The sequence below is a fragment of the Schistocerca nitens genome, chromosome 10 (genome assembly GCF_023898315.1).
Source record: "Schistocerca nitens isolate TAMUIC-IGC-003100 chromosome 10, iqSchNite1.1, whole genome shotgun sequence".
In the NCBI taxonomy this organism is placed as follows: Eukaryota; Metazoa; Arthropoda; class Insecta; order Orthoptera; family Acrididae; genus Schistocerca; species Schistocerca nitens.
Window position 1 is genome coordinate 40,384,941 of NC_064623.1, and position 23,965 is coordinate 40,408,905.

General features: G+C 42.9%; 1 protein-coding gene across 1 annotated transcript; it reads left to right on the top strand.

The window, feature by feature from the left end:
- Nucleotides 1-1,708: 1,708 nt before the first annotated feature.
- On the top strand, nucleotides 1,709-19,294 carry LOC126210621 (cuticle protein 16.5-like). Its single transcript, XM_049939913.1, has 5 exons — nucleotides 1,709-1,793; nucleotides 12,313-12,441; nucleotides 14,865-15,241; nucleotides 17,183-17,296; nucleotides 19,050-19,294. Exons 1-4 carry the CDS (start codon nucleotides 1,779-1,781, stop codon nucleotides 17,262-17,264), a joined length of 603 nt encoding a protein of 200 aa, XP_049795870.1. The 5' UTR covers nucleotides 1,709-1,778; the 3' UTR covers nucleotides 17,265-17,296; nucleotides 19,050-19,294.
- The last annotated feature ends 4,671 nt before the right edge of the window (nucleotides 19,295-23,965 follow it).

A 23,965-nucleotide genomic window follows, 5' to 3' on the forward strand; every position in this document is an offset into this window, starting at 1 on the left:
TGAGTGCAATGAGAGAAATTTTAAAAGATGAAAAACAAGATGAAGTCAGAGGACTGAGTGCGACATTCTGCAAGTAGACAGAGAGAAATTATTGAAAGAACAAGATAATGAAATGAACTACGTACATTAACAGTGAGTAAAGATTGAAATCATAGTTTCATAAATATTTAAGGGTGTTTGAAACGCTCTCGATTTTTTTTTATTATTCTTCAACTTTTTGGGAAAGTTCTCGAACAAATTTTTGAAATGCTCTCCGTGTTCTAAAAAGAAATGAACGGGTAAATGACAGTATTTTAATTCAAATTAGGAATTGTTGAACGTTGAATATAATAATACTTTAGAATAGTTTTTAGCACTCGAGAATATTTCTGAGAATGATGTGGTGACATATAATAATTTACGACGTCCAAGATAGCTTAAATGTTACTGTATTCACATTCGACTATCAGTACGTGACGATATGATGCGTTTACTGACGTATTTTATACGACTTCATGACGTTTAGAATATTTAAATGAGATCGTTAGGTATCTCGACGAAGGTATTAGCGAATTAACTATATGTGACAGATGGCAGTCAAGTACTGAAACCGTAATGTGAACGTTATAACTTTTAAACGCTCTTGGTCGTAATGGATTATTGTATATATATGTCAATCACCGCAGTCTTGCGTTTGGTAACAATAGTAGACATTTCCGGTACTAATATTTTACGAAATTTTTGGTTATTCATTGCTACGAAGTTCGCAAGTGACTCATATGAAAATAAATATAAAGGGAAGGGAGGGTTTTTCAGCTAGTAAAAATATAAAAAAATTCACAATTTTCCACAACCTGTACAGAAACAGTTAGTTTCACACGCTACTACCACATAGCATAGGTTCACAGGTTGTTATATACATAACACATTGCCGCATAAATTGAAAGATTTCAACGTAAGTTATGTAATAAATTGAGAAAGGAGATACATAGAACATAACTGTGTACCAGTGTTCCGTATTTATTATTCAATTAGAACGTCTTGCTTCTCACTCAAGTATCATATCCCCCACGGATACAGTTCTCACGAATTATCGACTCGTTGGTGGTGGCTTCACCTCCAAGAACGGTTAGTAATTGTTTTTATTTAAATATAGAATTAGTTTCGGTCCACAAGCAATCATCAGGTATCATAAAATATTTCAAACTGCATACTAAGCGATATAAAATAAGTGGCGAAAAATAATACAATGTCCATTTGAACAGTGACGAATCGTAGCTTGTACATTATTTGACGCCACTACTTTTATACCGCTTCGTTAGGTTTCTGAAATAATTTAATGATACTTGATGATGGTCTGTGGTCCGAAACTGACCGTATTGTAATTTTATAAGTGGCTCTTGGCGATGATTCACGACCTTTTCAAATATTTACGAGCTGTAGGTCACATCTTAAAATATGGTGGTACAGCTTTTGTGCTGCGGAACGGCGCCTAGAACTAGAGACACGGTGACCTCGAGCAGTGCTCGGCCGCCTCTCTCCAAGGCGGTGGCTGCATGAGGGCGGACACTTACTGCCATCTGGTCCCGTCCGACCCGGGTGAGCGGAGACTTGGGGACCCACGGCACACGCCTCGCCTCACCTCTCCACCCAGTCCGGTAGAACCTGTACCTGTCAGCCGCCGCCGCAGCGGTATATAAGGGCCAGCCCGCTCCAGGAATCGACACTCTCACCCAAACAGCACAGCACAGCGCAGCTCCCAGCCAACGCCAACCAACCAACCAACCAACCAACCAACCATGAAGGCTGTTGTCGTGAGTACACTTGTCGCGTTCTCATATCATAGAGTTACTTGAATCAGAAATCTCTTTCATTCTCAGCTAAAGATGTAAGAAAGGTGTAGTCGTCACCATCTCAATGTCGGGCTTGATGTTCTGGTGGTAAAGCTGCAAACTGAGAGATCGCGGCTTTCAGTTCAAGTCGGACCTCGGAAATTTTCAGTCGGACTTCAATCTTGCATTCACTTTCAATGATGAGGGGTTCGCGAGGAACGACGATTTCGGCTTTCACGTTCAACTGTAGGTCCCCTCCTCCCAGGAGGATCACTGGGGTAGGTTACGGACACGCAAGTAGCAGAACTGCGGTCCAATTGGAGGACTTGGACCTGGCCGTTGAGCAACAGAAAATTGTTATTATCAACCAACTGAATACTGCAGAGCACTGCTACGTAACGTCCTGTTGGAGCTGCTAGACCTTCGTCTGCTTCCATCTTTGGACTCAGTTACATATTCAGTTATGAGGGGAGATAGGTCTACATTTTATCAGAATTGGCATTTTACTGCTATGTCTACATCTATAGCTACACTCCACAATCCACCTTACGGTGTTCTGCGGAGGAAACTCTGTGCTCTTCTTTCACTTCACAACATCACTGTCCGAGGCGCCTTGTGGTGTTTGGTTGAGGGTACTTTGTGCAATTCTCTCATTTTCTACCCACAACTTTCTCATTCCACTTTCAAATGGTCGGTCAGTAGGGTGACTGCTGGGAATCCTCTGTGTGAGCGCGAATCTCTCTTACTTCGACTACGTCGTTGCGGCTGGTCCCGGTGGAGGTTCGAGTCCTCCCTCGGGCATGGGCTTGGTTCAAATGGCTCTGAGCATTATGGGACTCAACTGCTGAGGTCATTAGTCCCCTAGAACTTAGAACTAGTTAAACCTAACTAACCTAAGGACATCACAAACATCCATGCCCGAGGCAGGATTCGAACCTGCGACCATAGCGGTCTTGCGGTTCCAGACTGCAGCGCCTTTAACCGCACGGCCACTTCGGCCGGCTCGGGCATGGGTGTGTGTGTATGTCCTTAGGATAATTTAGGTTAAGTAGTGTGTAAGGTTATGGACTGATGACCTTAGCAGTTAAGTCCCATAAGATTTCACACACATTTGAACTACGTAGTCTTTTCGAGAACTATGCTAGGAAGAAGCAATAGGGTAGTACGTTCTGAGAATTTTAACAGTAAAGTATACCGTCATACACAGCACCTGTTTGTAGCGTCTGCCAGTAGAGCTGGGTGCGCATTTCAGTGACAGATTCGCGACTACTTAACGAAACTGTGGGGAAACGAGCTGCCCTTCTTTGGATATTCTCTTTTTCCTTCACGTCCTGTCTGCTACGGATCACAGACTGACTTGCATTATTCAACTATTGGCAGAACTGGGGTCCGTAAGCTTCCGGCTAGAAGGGTGACCTACCATTTCTGAGGATTCTACCAATTAACCTTAGTCGGTCAGATATCTTAACTGCTGTTAGTTGTGGTCGTTCAAGTTTAAGATTTTTGATAACGTATTTGGGAAACAGCCGTCTATTAAGCTACATAACATCAGTGAAGAGGTCTACATCGCGATGGTTATTTTATCAAAATGACCAGTTTGAGCACTTTCAGAGACTGACGTCGATTGGCTGTTCCAGACATCGTCGAGTTCTGATGATGGTGCTGTTCTGAAGACGGCCTAAGATTAGGCCGAAAGCGATCATTTTTAATAAAATGACCATAGCGATATGGATTGTATCACGTATTCTTTCGCGACAGAAAGACTGTGCACTGGTCGATTGACTATGAAAATCCGAGCTTTCGACAGTTCAATAGTATTACTCAAGAGAGCAGCTGACTGCCGGAGGAGTAAAGGCATCGCAAACTGTTGTCGTTTACCTTATCACGATCTATTACGTATAAGCTTAAGAGATTGAGCTCACAACCAGATTCTAGCCACGGTTTTCGCTAGGTTAATTTGGTTGCATGGCATACGCCATGTAAACCCTCAGCCAAATGTTCACAATTCCACTACCACCTCTCCTGGTATTAGGTTGTAAAGTCCTCTAGAACCAAGGGAAATCTTCGGAAAACCTGGATCACAATCAAGACAAGGGCACTGTTTATAATTCACTTTTGGGACAGAGTCCAACAAGACTACTATGTATGCCTAGTCTATGTGTATATTGTAGCACTTTCCATTCGAACACAGAGAACCGTGCAGTTATTAATATTTCTTATTCCCGGCTTTGTTTCTTGCTTTGTTTCCAACCGACCTGCAACGACTCTGCATATCCCCCTGGTTGATGCTAAAATTCGGTGCGAATAGATCGCGGCCCATGTATTGTCAAGTTGATAGCACTATGCCGTCGCCAGGTTAGTACATCGTAATTGAGCTGAGCTATTTCGGTGACCTGCTGGATACGGTTGTTTCGTAAACGGGTATATGTGTTGTAGCAATGCCAATTATTCCTAATCTCACGTATAATAATTTTGCGCAAAATTTGTACCGGTACTAGTAAGAATGAGCGAGTTACCTGTTTATCGCATAGCTTCAGCCTTGAATGGACACGGCTGTGTGCCGACTCTGTCACCGCTATTTTTACGTTTTTTTGGTGGGAAAGCTCTGACGCACATTAGCTTTCTTGTATGCAAGTCTAAAAGAAGATAAAGACTTGTTCCTGTTAGATAATTCTGATATGATGGGGGGTTCTTCCGTGTTTACTGTACTTTATAGATGCTTCAGTTCTCCATTCTCTTTAGTGAGTAGTGCCGTGAAAACCTGACTGGGGAAAAGACCATTATCTTCCGTACATTTAGGATCTCTTTGACACAAGCCTTTTGGGCTTCTCCGGACTGAGAGAGGAGGGCACAAGTCTGTGAGGCACGATTCGAAAATTAGTTAGGTGCTTCAAACAAAGAAAAAATATACGAACGTCATCCAAAATCAGGTTTGGACAATCGATACGGTGGGTATCATCATTGGCCCACAGTGGATGACATTTCCTGTCACTATCAGTATGTCAGTATCAGCACTGCAAAAGTACAACTCAGACAATGTGCATAAAATGCAAACAAAATTTCTGTCTTCCAAACTGGACGGATTAGTTCAAGCTCTTTCACATAACGGAAGGAGTCTGCATCGGGTCCTTGTACTGCAAAAGTTATAAATTCCTTGTGATTATTCATTTTTGTGCCATAAAATGTAAGCTATGTACAGTGTAGTAATTTGCTATCGTTTCTGTAAGTTACAAGTGAAATACAAAGGAGTAAGATACAAGTAACGTAAGAAGAAGCTTACTTTCATTAATTATGCACTAAATATGAACGATGTTGCATTAAGTCAAAGAAAAGTTAAGCTGCCTCCGATGATTCTTCAAGTACTTTTCTCAACAAATTTTAGAGAAGTACATGTTTTCTGGTTTTAAAGGTACGACTGAGATGTTCTGACTTAGGGAGAAACAGTAACCGATTTTTTTATTACTTATTCCAGCCTTGGGTCACACCACTGCTGTTACTATCATTTTCCATATCTATATCTGTATACCTCATCCCACGATATGCTGCGTGATGCAGGGTATTTCTGGAACCTCTGTCACCTTCTCACATATCTGCTACATACACGAGCAGTGCGTCGCCAAGAACGTCTGAAATAAACTTCCGTAAGACCTCTGTTTTTTGTTTTCTGTTTATGGTCAATTCGCGAGAGATACGGGGTAGAAAGTAAATACCTCGCCCAACTCCTTTCTGAAGCTACGTTCTTCGAACTTCCACAGTAAACCTCTCTGTGATGCAAAACTCACTTGTTGTAGCGTCTGGCACTAAAGTTTTGCAGTTCATCGAGCGATTCGGTAATGCTCGCGGGCCGACCAAACAGATCCGTGACGAAACACTCCGCTCTTCGTTTAATTCAAAAATGGCTCTAAGCACTATGGGACTTAAGATCTGAGGTCATCAGTCCCCTAGACTTAGAACTTCTTAAACCTAACCAACCTAAGGACATCACACACATCCATGTCCGACGCAGGTTTCGAACCTGCGACCGTAGCAACAGTGCGGTTTCGGACTGAAGAGCCTAGAACCGCTAGGCCACAGAGGCAGCCCTTCACTTATTCTGTATCTCTTACCCATCTGGTAAGAATCAAAGAGTGATTAAGCAATAAGATACTCAAATCTCGGTACTACAAGTGTTTTTAAAACATTTCTTTGGCGGACGCATTTTATTTCTGGAAACTGCTGTAGAATCCGTATTGCTAGTGCTTTTTGAGCCACCATTTCCATGATGTATTGTTTTTCCTTAAGATACTATGAGGGGCAACGGCCTTGCCGCAGTGGCTACACCGGTTCCCATGAGATCACCGAAGTTAAGCACTGTCGGGCGTGATCGGCACGTGCAGGGTGACCATCCAGGCCGCTATGCGTTGTTGCCATTTTCCGGGGTAATCTCAGCCTCGTGATGCCAATTGAGGAGCTACTCGACCGATTGGTAGCGGCTTCGGTCAAGCAGACCATCATAACGACCGGGAGAGCGGTGTGCTGACCCCACGCCCCTCTTATCCGCATCCTCCGCTGAGGATGACACGGCGGTCGGATGGTCCTGGTAGGCCACTCATGTTCTGAAGACGGAGTACTCGCTATGAGGGGAAGATGTTGGCACAGGCCGGCCACACTAAGGCGATGTTCCCTTCGCCTCCTCCCGGCCACAGCGCTTTGCTACGCTATATCCTGTCTGAGAAGAAACGCCGTTTTCCACCTCCAAAGCGACAAACAAATGCGTTCATGATGAAACCTATAAGCAAAGGAAGGAATCATTAGTTTTCGGCGTCATTGTAGAGTAACAACGATTGTACTTAGTATTTTAGTAAAAAGCAGTCCAGATCGCATTTGTTTGATTCTTAATGCTCGATAACCGGTTCTGCTTATACAGGGTGTTTCAAAAATGACTGGTATATTTGAAACGACAATAAAAACTAAACGAGCAGCGATAGAAATACACCGTTTGTTGCAATATGCTTGGGACAACAGTACATTTTCAGGCGGGCAAACTTTCGAAATTACAGTAGTTACAATTTTCAACAACAGATGGCGCTGCAAGTGATGTGAAAGATATAGAAGACAACGCAGTCTGTGGGTGCGCCATTCTGTACGTCGTCTTTCTGCTGTAAGCGTGTGCTGTTCACAACGTGCAAGTGTGCTGTGGACAACATGGTTTATTCCTTAGAACAGATGATTTTTCTGGTGTTGGAATTCCACCGCCTAGAACACAGTGTTGTTGCAACAAGACGAAGTTTTCAACGGAGGTTTAATGTAACCAAAGGACCGAAAAGCGATACAATAAAGGATCTGTTTGAAAAATTTCAACGGACTGGGAACGTGACGAATGAACGTGCTGGAAAGGTAGGGCGACCGCGTACGGCAACCACAGAGGGCAACGCGCAGCTAGTGCAGCAGGTGATCCAACAGCGGCCTCGGGTTTCCGTTCGCCGTGTTGCAGCTGCGGTCCCAATGACGCCAACGTCCACGTATCGTCTCATGCGCCAGAGTTTACACCTCTATCCATACAAAATTTAAACGCGGCAACCCCTCAGCGCCGCACGAGAGACATTCGCTAACGATATAGTGCACAGGATTGATGACGGCGATATGCATGTGGGCAGCATTTGGTATGCTGACGAAGCTTATTTTTACCTGGACGGCTTCGTCAATAAACAGAACTGGCGCATATGGGGAACCGAAAAGCCCCATGTTGCAGTCCCATCGTCCCTGCATCCTCAAAAAGTACTGGTCTGGGCCGCCATTTCTTCCAAAGGAATCATTGGCCCATTTTTCAGATCCGAAACGATTACTGCATCACGCTATCTGGACATTCTTCGTGAATTTGTGGCGGTACAAACTGCCTTAGACGACACTGCGAACACCTCGTGGTTTATGCAAGATAGTGCCCGGCCACATCGCACGGTCGACGTCTTTAATTTCCTGAATGAATATTTCGATGATCGTGTGATTGCTTTGGGCTATCCGAAACATACAGGAGGCGGCGTGGATTGGCCTCCCTATTCGCCAGACATGAACCCCTGTGACTTCTTTCTGTGGGGACACGTGAAAGACCAGGTGTACCGCCAGAATCCAGAAACAATTGAACAGCTGAAGCAGTACATCTCATCTGCATGTGAAGCCATTCCGCCAGACACGTTGTCAAAGGTTTCGGGTAATTTCATTCAGAGACTACGCCATATTATTGCTACGCATGGTGGATATGTGGAAAATATCGTACTATAGAGTTTCCCAGACCGCATCGCCATCTGTTGTTGACAATTGTAGCTACTGTAATTTCGAAAGTTTGTCTGCCTGAAAATGTACTGTTGTCCCAAGCATATTGCAACAAACGGTGTATTTCTATCGCTGCTCGTTTAGTTTGTATTGCCGTTTCAAATATACCGGTCATTTTTGAAACACCCTGTAAGACCGCCAAAGGTACAGGCGAGTTGAGGTGAGGAGCTGGTGTTACGTGTTGCCTATTGGTACCTGTCACGAATTTAATTAAATGCGAGTCATACATCATCTTAGGTTGTTGGATTCCATGGTGGTGGTTAAGCTGCTGAATAGCAAAGAGTTTTCTTTCCCTTTGTGCAATACCCACTTCCCTCTTGGTGTGTAACAGTTGTCTGTCTATAGGTGACTGTGACTGTAAAACGGTGAGTCATAGTGTGATGCTACCATTGTGTGGTATTATGATGGCGAGGAAAGAGAAATGCTGTAACTCGGTGCTGACACACGGCGAATTCCTCTCAGATAGCACCAAACAGATCGCCGACTTTAACATCCGCATTCGACGTAAAGATCACCATCGACAGTGTCATATGCCCTGACCTGACGAGACACTGCGAAGAGGTTTGTAATTAAATCCAGGACATCGGCGCAAATTGTGTACGCAACCACCTCTCTACCCCTGTTGGCCACATACTGATCGGCTAGCCCAGAGTCGTGTGTCAACAGCACGGAGGCTTCAGTTAGCGACCTTGGTTTCAAGGGAGGGTGATACATTTATTAAACCGTGCGACACCTTTCAGATATGCCATTTATGTTTCGTTGCGTTCCCTTAAGCCCACGCATTTGTATCCACGTTACACCTTATTAATTCCTATTTTTCATGTCGACCAGTGCTCAACGCCACAGTCGGAGAATTTTGCCAATGTTTCCATGAAGCTGATGTATTGTTGACCAACGACACACACACTACGTGTACATGGGTCTCAACTACAGAATTTCGGAAACCATATTTCGCTGTCGTGTTTACGTTCTAAGCTCTGAAACCGATTTGCTAGCCCAGTTAAATATGGCGTGCGGAAACCAGAGCCGGCCGCTGTGGCCGAGCGGTTCTAGGTGCTTCAGTTTGGAACCACGCGACCGCTACGGTCGCAGGTTCGAATCCTGCCTGGGGCATGGATGCGTGTGATATCCTTAGGTTAGTTAGGTTCTTCTAAGTTCTAGGGGACTGGTGACCTCAGATGTTAAGTCCCATAGTGCTCTGAGCCATTTGAACCATTTATTGGAAACAACATTTTTCTGTTTTTGATTTAGAGATCACAGTCACAATATCTCTTCACTTAAATGTTAGAGATAGACAAATTCATGCTCAGTCTAATATTTCTGCTTCTCCTTCATTGCGCAGTAAGTCACTCCGTCAGTAATAATCGAATAAAGGGTAAAATGTAAATGTCATGTGACTAGGGCCTCCCGTCGGGTAGACCGTTCGCCAGGTGCAAGTCTTTCCATTTGACGCCACGTCGGCGACTTGCGCATCGATGGGTATGGAATGATGATGATTAGGACAACACAACACCCAGTCCTTGAGCGGAGAAAATCTCCGACCCACCCGGGTATCGAACCCGAGCCCTTAGGATTGACGCGCTGACCACTCAGCTACCGGTGGAGTACTATGAATAACGGTTGTGCGCTTATATACGAAGGCAAATCGATTGCGATAGATGAAAATCGGTAGGTACAAACGGATTTCAAGAACTGATTTGCCAGTGTTTACATGAACAACCAGGTGTGGTACTGGTGAAACGGTTTGCGAAATCCGGTTTTGAGTGCGCATATAAATGTGTAACCGCCACCCCGATTCGTTAACATGTTCACACCATCGTGTACTACCGATGCCTCACGGTCGACTCTTCCAGTTATGCTACCAGCAATACACTAGCTTATGACGTGTTATCTACCAGCTAGGCGCAACATACAGTTGTGTTTACAATTTTCTGCGATCCTTGAATAACGGAGCTTTTAGAACAAATTATATATAACATGTAATTAATTTAGTGTAATATTACGTTATCTGATCTCTTCTTGCTTCAAACGACTGGACTTTCGGAACAGAAGGTCAGTATATTAAGACATAGGCTACGGCTCCCGTTTACGACAAACAAACAAGAGCAGCAGCGCCGCGAGATGAAAGAAAGCGTGAATAAGCGCGTCACCCCATAACAAGAAACACAATTCTCAACCACGCCGTGAACATGTTAAAGAATCCAAATCTAATGCACAAAACCGATTGGAATGTTAGCAACGTCATTTCTCCTGATCTATATGTGTCACACAATGAAGTAAGTTTGTAGCTACAGTCAGTGATATATATGGATGCTTTCTCAAAATGTGTTAAGAATAGAGTTTGTAGTAAGGTGGCAACAAGTTAAAACGTCTGCGCAATGCTGGAGCTTTTCTGCATGAACTGCGGTCATATGTACCCTTATTCTGTTGGTGGTAATAAAAAGAAGTGGCTGCTAAATGACAAAGAGGACTTCTCCGTGAACTGTGAAAGCCTTAGAAACTGGCTGTTTACCCAGAAGTTAATCAATGAGGTAGAAACAGACGACTTAGGGCAATGAGCCATTATGTGAGACGCAGAACAATGGCTTCAAAATGCGGCGCCGTGCACCACAGGCGAATATCGGAGCACAGAGTGAACAATAAGGCATGCATACACATCAAATTGGGAACTGAAAACGTTACGGGCACGCAGCTGCAAAAGGATCATTAGCCAGCAGCACCTGACTAGGAAACGTTGCTGGATTCTTCGCTGATCGCAGTGTTCTGTACGAACGACGAGGGAATCAGACCTAATTATAGCGCAAAATCAATGTAAATCCATTCACATCCTTCCGAAAGGTTCAAAAGTTACGAAATTAGCTTTCTACAGATCCGCGGCAGCACTGATAACCGCATAATTTCGTTACAACCACACTACTTCTCCTGATGTCACTAAGAAATGTTTGTTTATAGGGTATGTTTTCCTGCAGGAAGCTGAATGATATGTCACAGTCATGGTGCACCACGTTTTAACGTCGTGTAATTTGTATGCTGACAGCGAGGAAGCCTTCGGCTCACTGACGGACTTACCCTCAATGTAAATATTGTAACAGTGGAAAGAAAGTAGTTGACAGTCTGTGTGGTGTTAGCACTATTGCCCAATTTAATTGGATGGGTGTTTTTTAGTAGCTGGCTCATCCTATCAGTTCAGCCCAAACGCGGTCCTCATATCCGACTCGCGTGCAGCTTGGCACACCGTGGCCATCCCTGATCTACAGCATTCCAAATCGACCACTGTACCCTTTTAAGAGGGTGAATAATTCTTTCTACAACGTGCTAATTTTTTTTAAAAGAAGACAGCTGAAAACTGGATTTCTTATACAAAACGTTGATGTCGTACCTTGTCCAAATTACGAGGCCTGTTCAGAAAGTAAGCTCCGATTGATTGCCAAATTGAAACCACAGTGAACATCAGAAATGTTTTACTTGTAACAATTAGCTACACCTTTCAGCTACTTCTCTACGTAGTCGCCGTTCTGACTTTTGCCATAGCGTTGTACCAACTTTTCAATAGCCTCATCATAGAAGGCAGCCGCCAGTGCTTTCCGCCAATTCTCCACGCTGGCCTACACCTCGTTGTCTGTGTCAAAATGTTGTCTTCAAAGACAGCGGTTCATGTGACCAGAGATGAAACTCAGGGGGAGACAATTGCGGACTGTATTGTGGGTAATCTCACATTTCCATTTGAAAACGATGCAGGAGCATCTTCATTGCCCCTGCAGAATGCGGCTGAGAATTGTCTTGAAGAAGAAACAGCACGACAGTTATGTAATGTTAGCTGCATAGCTTCAGGCGAAATTTCTCACCAGGCCCTCGTACTTGGCGGCAGACACTATTTTCTAGACATCTTTACGCACTCACTGCGAGCTCAGAAATGAGAAGAGCGACGTGATGCTAACTGGGGTTATACTAGAGACACTACCCAACACATCTGTGCAAAGCTTTATCGGATTTTCATAGTCGTTTCCATTTCGCGACCGATCGGAGCTTACTTTCTGAACGCCCCTCGTACTTGTCTGGGTGATAAGAATAGTTTTCTCTCTCTTACAAGCACTATGGAGATTTTCCAGGCATAGCACTCCATGAACGATGAAGCAGGATGTCACGAATGTTTATACCGTTACTGTTATGACTGTCTGTTTTCTTTGTACAGGCTATCCTGCTCGCCGCCGCCGTGTGCGCCCAGGCCGTGGAGAACAAGGAGGCCACTCCTGAGAAGAAGCAGGAGAAGAGAGGCCTGCTGGGTCTGGGATACGGCGCCGCCGTCGCCGCACCCGCTGCTGTAAGTACAACACAGTTACTTCTCAAGACCATACGTCTATCCACAATGCACAGTAGTACTGTAGAAGTCAGACGCTTTACCACACTCACGAGGCGATAAAGTAGGGATATGCAAGGACTGCTCAAATTGGGGAGCTGTTACAGTTGTGGTGTATATTGCTAGTGAGTTACTTAGCTACTGTTTACTGTTGTAAGATGGCAAACGGGGAGATCATCAGCGCCACTGCTTGAAGGGAAGAGAGAACAAGGAGGTGAAAATGCTATAAGAAAACAACAATAAATTTTAAAACTAGCCTGCATCAACAAACCAGTAATTCAAATAAAACATTCATATTCGAAGATTCATATAAAACCACTCATAACACACAGAACAATGACAATACATACACACGCAAAAGGTGCTGTGCTGTGGCTGGACGACTACTGTAATTGGCGAACAATCCACACAACGATATACTTAAATTTCAAACCCATCATTTTGGGAATCTTTGCAGCACTCAAAACCTTAAAACACGAATCACACTCCTCTCATCATCAGTGAAATTAGAGGGCAGTTTCTGCGAGAGACTCATGTCTGCTGTCACACATTCAGTTAACAAATGTCGCATCGACAGCCGTGATCCACATCTGTGACACAGTCGTGGCTTCTCCCACTGTAAGAGGAATCCATATGCAGTGGGTAACATCCCACTCCGAATATTTTACGAGTAACTTTTTTGTCTTTTTTGTGGCCAGAATAATGTAAAGTTTCACCTAAAGCAGCTTACTGTTTGTTAATCCCATCCACTAAGCCTCATACCAACATATTTACTTCTGGGTAGCACATGTGGTAACTGAACAGCGAGAAGGAGGTAGAAGGGAGCTACCTCGTAGGCAGCTGCATTAGCGAGTTCATTTCCCATGAACCCTATGTTTTCTGCAACTCAGAAGAAAATTATTTCCATTTCTTGGCTTTCCAGGAGAAGAAGAGTGTCAAGGATAACTTTTGCCATCATATCTTTTGGCTGAACAATAGAAATGGTAATGGTACTTTGGGAAATCAGACCAGATGAGAAAGTTATTTCCACGATGGCATCTCATCTGCTCCAGTGTCCTCAGGAGACCAAAGAATTCCCCGGAGCCCTGTTCTAAGGACACATTCGGGAAACGCGATGGAGCTGCCGATGAAGTCCCACTGCTTGACCCATCGGTGGAAATACTAGATTGCGATAAAATCTGGTTATATTTGCTTCTTTGGTGGAATTCCCCCTGGGCCGTTTTAATAGCCAGGGAGTTCCGTGGTTCACTCTTGGCTTTCTACTTCGATTCCACTCCACTGTAATATCTCAAAGAAATATCTCACACCAATCCATAATTGCTTCTTCGTTTGAAAAATAACGTTCAAGAGACATTCGGTACATGTAATACAGAACTGTTGCAAGACCCGCCAACGACTTTCGATACACAAATGATTGCACCTTATCACCATTTCAGATTAGTATTATTATGATAGAGACCTTTACACAAAACCTTCACCAACAGGCTTCTCTCTGGTGGTATGGTCTCCATCTCATCAAAATAAAGGCTGACTAATTTAAAGCCGTACTGGACGTTATTCGATAATGGCAGCTTGTTAAAATTGGTAAACAACTTTAGAAACAGATACCAGTTATATTTCTTCGTTAACTTTCTTACACCATTCGACACGGCAACCTGTTGAGATGTGACCCATAATCAGGGGAAAATCTTTCAGATCAGAGGAACACTTCGATATTTTCAGGGAATACTGCATACAGAAAATGGTAGAGCGAAATGGGTTAAAGGCCAGCTAAGATGTCGTTGGGCCACCGGATTACACAACGACTACAAGGCTGTAAAATTCACTTCAGGATGAAACCACGTAAATTAGACAGCTGAATGGACTCATCGTGAGACGAAGACAAAAGAAAAAAATTATAATCCATCCGTAAAATAGTGCTTTTTAGTAACATCACGACTTTCGATAAATTCTTTCATACTGAAACTTCATGTCAGACAAAATTTCGAACTTGTTATTTGAAAAAGTAACTAAACTTATAATCAGCCATTAAACACTTCTCGTCACACGTACATGTTTTGAATGCCACACCAATTGCAGTTTTCATCTGCAGCTGACTAACATTCTACACCCAGGACGTGCATAATGCAAACAACCCAGGTAAACCACAAAAAAGCGATGATCGTATTTTACTATTGGGCACAGCACATTCTTCATGACTATCGATAAATCACATGTCGAAATGAAGCTGCAGGTAAGAAAGAAGGAAAAATATGGTACAAAATAATCTCTGTCTGTGACGTGTGAGGGAACAGGATCATCATACTGATCATTCAGTAGTTGTTTAAATGTATATGTGTGAAGGACGCTCTTGAGTGTACGTTAAAACGTACTTTCTGTTGCAACAGGTGGGCTACGCCGCTCCCGCCGTCAGCTACGCGGCCGCCCCCGCTGTCAGCTACGCCGCCGCCCCTGCCGTCAGCTACGCCGCCGCCCCTGCCGTCAGCTACGCCGCCCCCGCAGTTAGCTACGCCGCCCCCGCCATCGCCGCGGCCCCAGCCATCAGCTACGCCGCCCCCGCCGTGAGCTACGCCGCCCCCGCCATCGCCGCAGCTCCGGCCATCAGCTACGCTGCCCCCGCCATTGCTGCTGCCCCCGCGGTCCGTTATGCCGCCCCCGCTCTGCGCTACGCCGCCCCCGCCGTCGCTAGGGTGGCTGCCGCCCCTGCCTACTCCTACGCCGCTCCTGCCTACTCTTACGCTGCCCCTGCTCTCAGCTACGCCAGGTAAGTCGCGTCAGATATATAAAGAGACATTTCAATGATAAGAACTGCTGTAGCCTACCATAACATGGTCAGTCATCAAGTATAGTATACGTTATCGTCAACCACAACACTTGTTGGTATTTATAAGTGCTTTTTCTATCAGGACTATCTCAGTGGAAATTCATTACGTACGCAAACGAACTTAACGAGTGTTGATGGCCTTCTGTAGTACGGAACACAAGTAAATAGTGAGAAGTACTTAGTTTCATTCATTTATATGCTGTATATATTTTTTCTCAGGACATTAAATTTCAAGTGACTTTTGCTGTGGACGTCATGGCCAGTTCTTTCCCTTAGTACCACGCCTGTGAAATCTACATGGGAGTTATCATTGTTAACGTGGGCCTTCTATTTTATTCGAAACAACATGACACGATTATTATGTTTTCCAAGTAACATGTAGTAGATTACTACACGAAACACATTGAAATGGGTACCCATACGTCATCCAATAATCACTTCATTGGCCATCCTGATATTAGATACACTGCAATACGCGTCCTTGTCCACGACAGCATGAAAATGCTAGCACGTGTGGCCAAATACATATAGTACAGCTATCTGAAGATAGTGTAGTATAGAAATGTATGGCAAGTCCTAAGAAAAATACATCACCACAGTTTGATGTTTATGATGAGGTCAATCCGAAAACGGATCCAGAAGCTTCGAAATAATCGTGTTATAATAAAACTGAACATCGTTTACTTGTAGTTTGAGACAAATTATCATGTAGTACGTAACTATGATTTCGTTACTTCTTCGACAGTTACTGTCTTACTTGACTGTGACAACTGTGGTTCTTGTGTAAAGCTCGGATTTTTGTACGGAATTAACGTGACAAGTTGGGAAGTCCGAAGAGAAACGCTTCAATGTCACTATCGGTATTCAGCAATTTCTATGTTAGCTCTGGCAGCTCACGTACGGCGTCTCTGTGTTTCAATATTTTTCTTTGTCCGCTGGCTCTTGCAAGTAACTTCAGCCTGATCTCTCTATTCTGACTTGCCTTGCCAAAGATAAAATTTCGGCCCAGTGCGTCTCCGCGTGGTGGGGGGAGCGTGGCAGAAAAACAAATTGGTCATCTTTCTGGAACTATTAGGAATAGAATGGGCTTGACTATTCTACTACGGTCAGGTTTTTCGCCTTGTTGGAGCTGGTGAAGACAAATTTCTTTTTTTATTCAACATTCATCATAAGCTACTAGGCCAAGCTAATGCGCTTCCGATTCTGCTTTTGTTTATTATCATGATTTTCATTTAATTTGTAAGCTAGCAGGGTGCCTCCCTCCACCTCCCCCCCCCCCTCCCCCCAAACTCGCGCAATTTCGTACTTTTATTGGAAGCAAAAGATGCTACAAATAAATAATCCTAAAATTTATTCCTTGGGTATTGAAGATATACCAGCATCACTATTTACCTATTACTTTTTTTTATACACGTATCTCACTTCGACTACATAAATATAGAATTTCTGTGGTATGCTTATCCACTTATGTGATCTGTCGCGAAAGGTTTCACAGTTACAACTTTGCTGATTAGTCCGCCAATTACACACATCGCCATCGATCCCCACAACTGTGATTCGAGTGAACCTAAAAACTTTTAATCCGGTCGGCTGTTACACACATTTCTGGGTCCACTGCATGTTATACATACGAAATACTAGAGCTCATATTAGAAAGAAAGAGTAATTAGTCTTTTCAGTGGACTTGTCTCAAAATTCGATAACATCACTAAATCTAGCATTAAGAAACGTTAAATCCTTCCAGTATGCAAGCATTAGAGTAGGAGTCAGCGCTTAGTGAGAGGCAGTGCTTGCACCGAGGCGCAGGTGGTTTTATAGCTCCGTCCTGTACCGGGTTTCACAGGTTGCGAGAGAGTGGTAACATTGTCCTTCCTGTTACAGGTACGCCGCCCCCGCTGTGAGCTACGCCGCCCCCGCTCTGTCCTACGCCGCCCCCGCCATCGCCAAATACGCTCTCCACTAAGCGACATCGCCATTTCAGCGTCTGCATCACAGGTATGTCCATCTACCTTACCACAGTAGCACTGTGACTGAAGTTTTTAGTCAGTCACTTTTCTTTAGATATATGACCACACAATACGCTTGTCATTCCGAAACTAATTTTGATGTTGCTGCAGCCTTCAGTCTGAAAACTGGTTTGATGCAGCTCTCTATGCTAGTTTATTATGTGCAAGTCTCCTCATCTTCCACTAACTTCTGCAACATACATTCGCTTGAACCAGCTTACTGCATTCGTCGCTTGGACTCGACCTACAATTCTTCCCAACCCCCCCCCCCCACCCCACCTCCCCACTATCCTTTCCTTGATTACGAAACGGACGATTCTTTGATGTCTCATGATTTGTCCTATCTACTGATCTCTTCATTTAATCAAGTTGCACCGTAAGTTCCATTTTACCCCAGTTGTATAAAGCACTTTCTCATTACTTGTCCTGACCATCAGATCTTTAGTGTTCCTCTGAAGAAACCCATTTTAAAAGTTTCTCTTCCATTCTTGTCTTAACTTATTACAGTTAACATTTCAGTCTCGTAAGGGGCTACATTCCAGACAAATTCTTTCAGAGAAGACTGCCTAACACTTAAATCGATAACTCATGTCAACAACTTCCTTTCTCATAAATTCTCTACTTTTTATAGCTAGTCTGCATATTATTTCGGCTCTGTTTCGGCCATTATCAGCTGCAGTTGTAGCACATATCATCTACTACCTTTAGCGGTTCACTTCTCAATCCAATACTCTCATCGCCTGTTTTAATACGACTATATTCCATTATCCTTGTTTACTTTCGTTGATGTTCGTCTTATTGTCTCTTGTCAGCATGCTATCCACACCATTCAGCTGCTCTACCAAAACCCTTGACGTCTCTCATTAGTATGGCACAGCCAAACCTAAAATATTTTATTCCCGTTCCTGGAATTTAAACACCCATAACAAATTTCTGTTCTGCTTGTTCAGTGTACTAATCGAATAACATTGGGGATGGGCTACAACCCTGTCTCACTCGCTTATGAGACACTGTCTCCCTTTCATACCCTTCGACTCGGATAACTGAAATCTGCTTTCCATACAAGCTGCAAGCAACAATTCGGGCCCCATATTTTATTTCATGCCTTCACAAATTCAAGGCGTCAGTAAACATTGTGAAAAGCGTTTTCTAAATCTCATTCTTTTCATGGAAACTGCAACATACACACAATCTACAACAACAACCCTATAGAGAGAAAGAGCTCAGTTACAAAATTTCATTTTTCCACATAATTAGCACCATTCGTTACGCATTTTTCACAACGATGAACCAGAACATCACACACCTCTCGTAAAACTAGAACAGACTGAGAGGTTTGCCACTATCATGGAGCTTCCTTTTACTTGGCTTCGCCCGTTTTTTGTTCCTTGCTTCGCAGGTAGAAGATTTTCTCACTTATTCCGCAGGATGTCGAATAAAAAACTTTTCTGATCCTTCACGTGTTCTGAATTTTGGCCTCCTTCCCTTCATATTTGCAGTTTATTGAAAATGGCATTATACTATAGATAATTAACTTGGTTAATATCTAACTGATGGATGAAATAAATTCTTAAACTTCATATCGTTTTGAGTGGGTAATGGTAACTGAAACGTACTACATTGGTAACGTCATTTTGTGTAATGTTTTGTTACATTCTGATATATTTTGTCTGGCAAAGTCCCGTGCTGCCTTTCACAGAAAGCGTGGTAAATCTCATGGCCTTTCTCCTCTATCTTTCCAGGCTGACGATCCGTTCCGGTGGTATCACGGACAACGATCACCATCTTCAGTTCACCACAAGTTTCTCGCCAAGCACAAACACCTGACAAACACTGAGATTACAGCGCAGAGCCATGGACATTAATAAACAAACATGCTATTTATTTTCGACGCAAGTCTCTCATCGCCGGCAAACGCCTGAAAAAATTCAAGCCTGTAGTGCAGACGCAAATGTAAATTACTAAATAAAGATTCTATTTATTCAAACATTGATTAACTTTATTTTGGTTTTTTCCTACCTACCTTCGGAAAAAACAACATTCTTTCGTTGGAATTACATCGCACTGAAATGGACATACATGGAAACTGCTTTGTGAGTCGCAGGAGCAGGACGTCAAATAAACAATATTCACAAAATAAAAGAAAATTTTACTTAAATTTTCGAACACTGTGCGTATCAATAAATGACAATAACATTAAATTGTAGCAGATGCCAGATAAATTATATTTTTCACTGATACAAATATGAGCGGGATTCAAACCTGGCACCGTTGTACATGATCTGGCCAAATAGCGCTTTGGAAAGTACTTCTAAAACATGAAATATACCTAAATACAATAAAGACGCAATAATCAGTTCACAAAGCGAACCACTCTTTTAAGTTCGTCAAAATTACACATTACACCGCCTCTGGCCAGAAATATTTTAGAATAATGATTCGATCTGCTTATAAATAATTGAAACCTCATTCAAATAAAACAAACAAGTCAAAACAACAGTGTTACTTGGTTAAGACAATATCAGTTAACTCTTGCATAGCCGACTAGCTATAACAAGCAACTGAATAATTCCAATTGCAAAGTGATATTCAGAATACACTGAAACAGTGCTTGTATCTCACGGCAAGAATTTAATCACCACACAGTAAAGAAAGGAAAAAAATAAAGAAAAACCACAAGGACTAGTTAAAACACTTATGGCAATGACTGTATACTCTTGAATGCTTAAACACGGAGTCCTTGTAAACCTAGTACACGGGTTACACAACTAGCTTCAGGCTTTTAAGGACAGTGAAAGGCTCGAACCAAGCAACGTTCGAAGAGCTGTATCAGACTGCTCTCACGATCTACTCCTGTACACAAAGTGATAAATGGACAATTTTAATTACAAGATAAAACATTCATTAAGTTGGTGCATAAGTTCGTAGCGATTTAGTTTTGCACAGCGGTTCAAATGGTTCAAATGGCTCTGAGCACTATGGGACCTAACATCTGAGGTCATCAGTCCCCTAGATCTTAGAACTACTTAGACCTAACTAACCTAAGGACATCCCTGAGACAGGATTCGAACCTGCAACCGTAGAGATCGCGCGGTTCCCGACTGAAGCGCCTAGAACCGCTCGGCCACAACGGCCGGCTTGTACAGTGGTATTAGAGTTGCTTTTGGTTTATTTATCGATTATCATTTTTATTTTTATTTCACTGTTGAGATTTGAGTTTACAAATTGTCATTTTGTTATATGAAGAGAGTAGAGCTGTGGACTCTAAAAAATATAGTGCTAAGTAGAGGACTTGGAACATTTGAGACGTATTCTTCTGTTTCAGTTCAGTAGAGAGGCGACAGCAGCGGATGCAGCCAGAAACATTAGCGTCGTATATGGGGACAATGTGACTCGAAAGAGGACGGCAAGAAATCGTTCCCTTGTCCCAAGGAGGATTGTTTTGACATTAGTGAGTATGCAAGTTCAGAAAGACCTTCGGGGTTTGACGGAGGATGTTGAAACGCATTAATCGATAATGACCCACCTCAGTATACTCAAGAACTGACAAATTTGTTGAACTGTGATCATTCCAGGCTCCTGTGACATCTGCATGCTATAAAGAAAATAAAAAACTCAGTTATATGGGCTCCGCATGCTCTAAGCAAACATCATAAATAACAGCGGGTGGTCATTTGTGCACCTCTGTTTATTCATCAATTTGCTCGTAAACAACAGCGATAATTCGTATCCTGTAACGTCATTGGGGATGAGAAATCGTGTCGTTAACACAACGAGAAGAAAGGAATGATTGGGCACAAACCGTGTTAAATTCCTGGGATTACAACTTGATAATAAACTCAACTGGGAGGAGCACACCACAGAACTGCTGAAGCGTCTTAACAAATCTCTACTTACAATTCGAATTGTGTCAGACACAGGGGATATAAAAATGAAACACCTGGCACAATATGCTTACTTTCGTTCCATAATGTCATACGGGATTATTTTTTGGGGTAATTAATCAAGCCAAGCTATAGTTTCACGGGCACAAAAACGTGAAGTAAGAGTTATACGTGGTGTGAACTCAAGAACATCCTGCAGAAGCCTGTTTAGGGAACTAGGGATCTAGCTACTGCTTCCCAATATATTTATTCCTAAATGAAATTTGTCATTAAAAATATATCACTTTTTCAAACCAACAGCTCAATTCATGGAATCAATACTAGAAATAAGAATAATCTTCACAAGGACTATGTACAAAAAGGTGTGCATTATTCAGCAACACACATTTTCAATAACTTGCTAGCAGACATAAAAACCTTAACAACCAATGAAATTCAGTTTAAGAGAAGCCTAAACGATTTATTGGTGGCCTACTCCTTCTACTCCATTGATGAATTTCTCAGTAGAACCAACTGATTTGTATATATAAGTACAATATAACTTCTGCACAATTTCAGTGCAGTAATGTGTTCAATGTAAATAAGTGTGTGTGTGTGTGTGTGTGTGTGTGTGTGTGTGTGTGTGTGTGTGCGTGTGTAAGTACAATATAACTTCTGCACCAGTTCAGTTCAGTAATGTGTTCATTGTAAATAAGTATTATAGTAGTTGTATTAAACGTTTATTACCTTATAAATAAATAAGAAACTTTTTTATTTTAAATTCAGTGCGTTAGTATTTGTAAAATGATTCTTTCATATAGCGTTCATTAAAAAATGACGACCATGCCAGTTGGGACCTGTGGAATGGTACATTAGCTTATTTGTTTGAGTTGTAAATATTTGTCACGTATTGTTGTTTTCCTGACATGTTCTACATCCTGGAAGACCTCCTCACTATGGGTCAATTGGAATGAAGTAAATCTAATCTAAGAAAACGCAGCAACTCCCCATAGAAAGACCTGCGCTCATCCACAAAAGATAATGTACGCGTCTGATGAAACAGCGACGGTGTGGTGTATTACGAATTGCTTCCCCGGGGTGTAAACATCACTGATGGCATTTATTGTCAACAACAGAGACGTCTTGTAGACGCTATAGAAGAAGAACGACAAAGAAGACGGTGTGAATTGTCGCTATTGCACGGTAAATCCCGCCCGCGTTCTGCTAGATAAACATCAACCCCTGTAGAGGAATTAGTTTGAAATTCATCCGGCACCCACCGTATTCTCCAGATCTTGCGACAACAGATTTTCACCTTTACCGCTCCCTATCGAACAACCTCCAGCGAACTACCATTGTGGATGAAAATTCTCTCCGAACATGGTCCGACGAGTTTTTCACGTCAAAACCCCGTGAATTCTACAGTCGCACAATCGGAAAACTACTCCAGTGTTGGCAGACCGTTGTAAACAGTGAAGGAGAATATATTGTTGATGACTAAAGCGTCTATTACATGTATATGTTGCGTTCATGAAACTCACTGGAAAACACTACGAACTTAGGCACGCGACAAGAACAAATGAGAGGCAGAAACCATTTAACATGAAAAATAGTTCACTGCTTTCAAACTTGTCAACAACTATAAGCCAACATGTAAACGGCGACTGCACTTCGCAGAAGAAATATTTGGCAAATACTACTGAATAAATTGTTCTACATTTTAAATTCCGCTTCTCGGCATAACCTCTCCGTGACTGTGTAAGTAGGCTGTTTAGGTTTCAAAATGGCTCTGAGCACTATGGGACTCAACTGCTGTGGTCATCAGTCCCCTAGAACTTAGAACTACTTAAACCTAACTAACCTAAGGACATCACACACATACATGCCCGAGGCAGGATTCGAACCTGCGACCGTAGCAGTCGCACGGTTCCGGACTGCGTGCCTAGAACCGCGAGACCACCGCGGCCGGCTGTTTAGGTTTTTATGTTGGTGACGCCACGTAGTGCTCTGTATGAAAATCGCTGACTGCGCTGTGTGCAATCTGTGGCTGGTTGGTAAAGTTTGAATATTCGCTATTGTAGTGTTGGGCAGTTGGATGGGAACAGCGCGTAGCGTTGGGCAGTTGGAGGTGAGCCGCCAGCAGTGGTGGATGTGGGGAGAGAGATGGCGGAGTTTTCAGAGGTTACTATGAGCGGACGATCTGGACATGTGTCCGTCAGAAAAAGAAATTTGTTCTAACGATCCTATCAGTAGTTAATGCCTTCAGTAGTTAGAATCTTTTATTTAGCTGGCAGTGTTGGGCTCGCTATATTGCAGAAGTTCGAGTAACGAAAATTTTTGTGAGGTAACTGATTCGTGGAGGGTATAGATTATTATTAGTCAGCGCCATTCTTTTGTAGGGATTATTGAAAGTAAGATTGCGTCGAGTTAAAATATTGTGTGTCAGTTTAGAAATGATCAGAATAAGTAAAGAGAAAAATATCTGAGTACTTTCAGTTTTCCTCAGCTGTTTCTGTATCAAATAACGTAGAAGTTTGCCAGCACACTCATTCTTTTCATTCAAAGTGGACGGTGCAACTGGCAAAGCAATGAAACGTGTTCACCGAGTATCGTTCTTTCGCCTGAACAGGGGATGCCCCAGGTGGTAGAGTCTGCTACGTCTCTAAGAAGTGGCAACAAAACGACTATTCACGTTGCTGTGTAGAATGTATGAGTCTGGCGACGAGCCATCTGAAATTCGGAAAAGTATCATTCACACAATTCCGAAGACGGCAAGAACCAAGTGCGAGAATTAC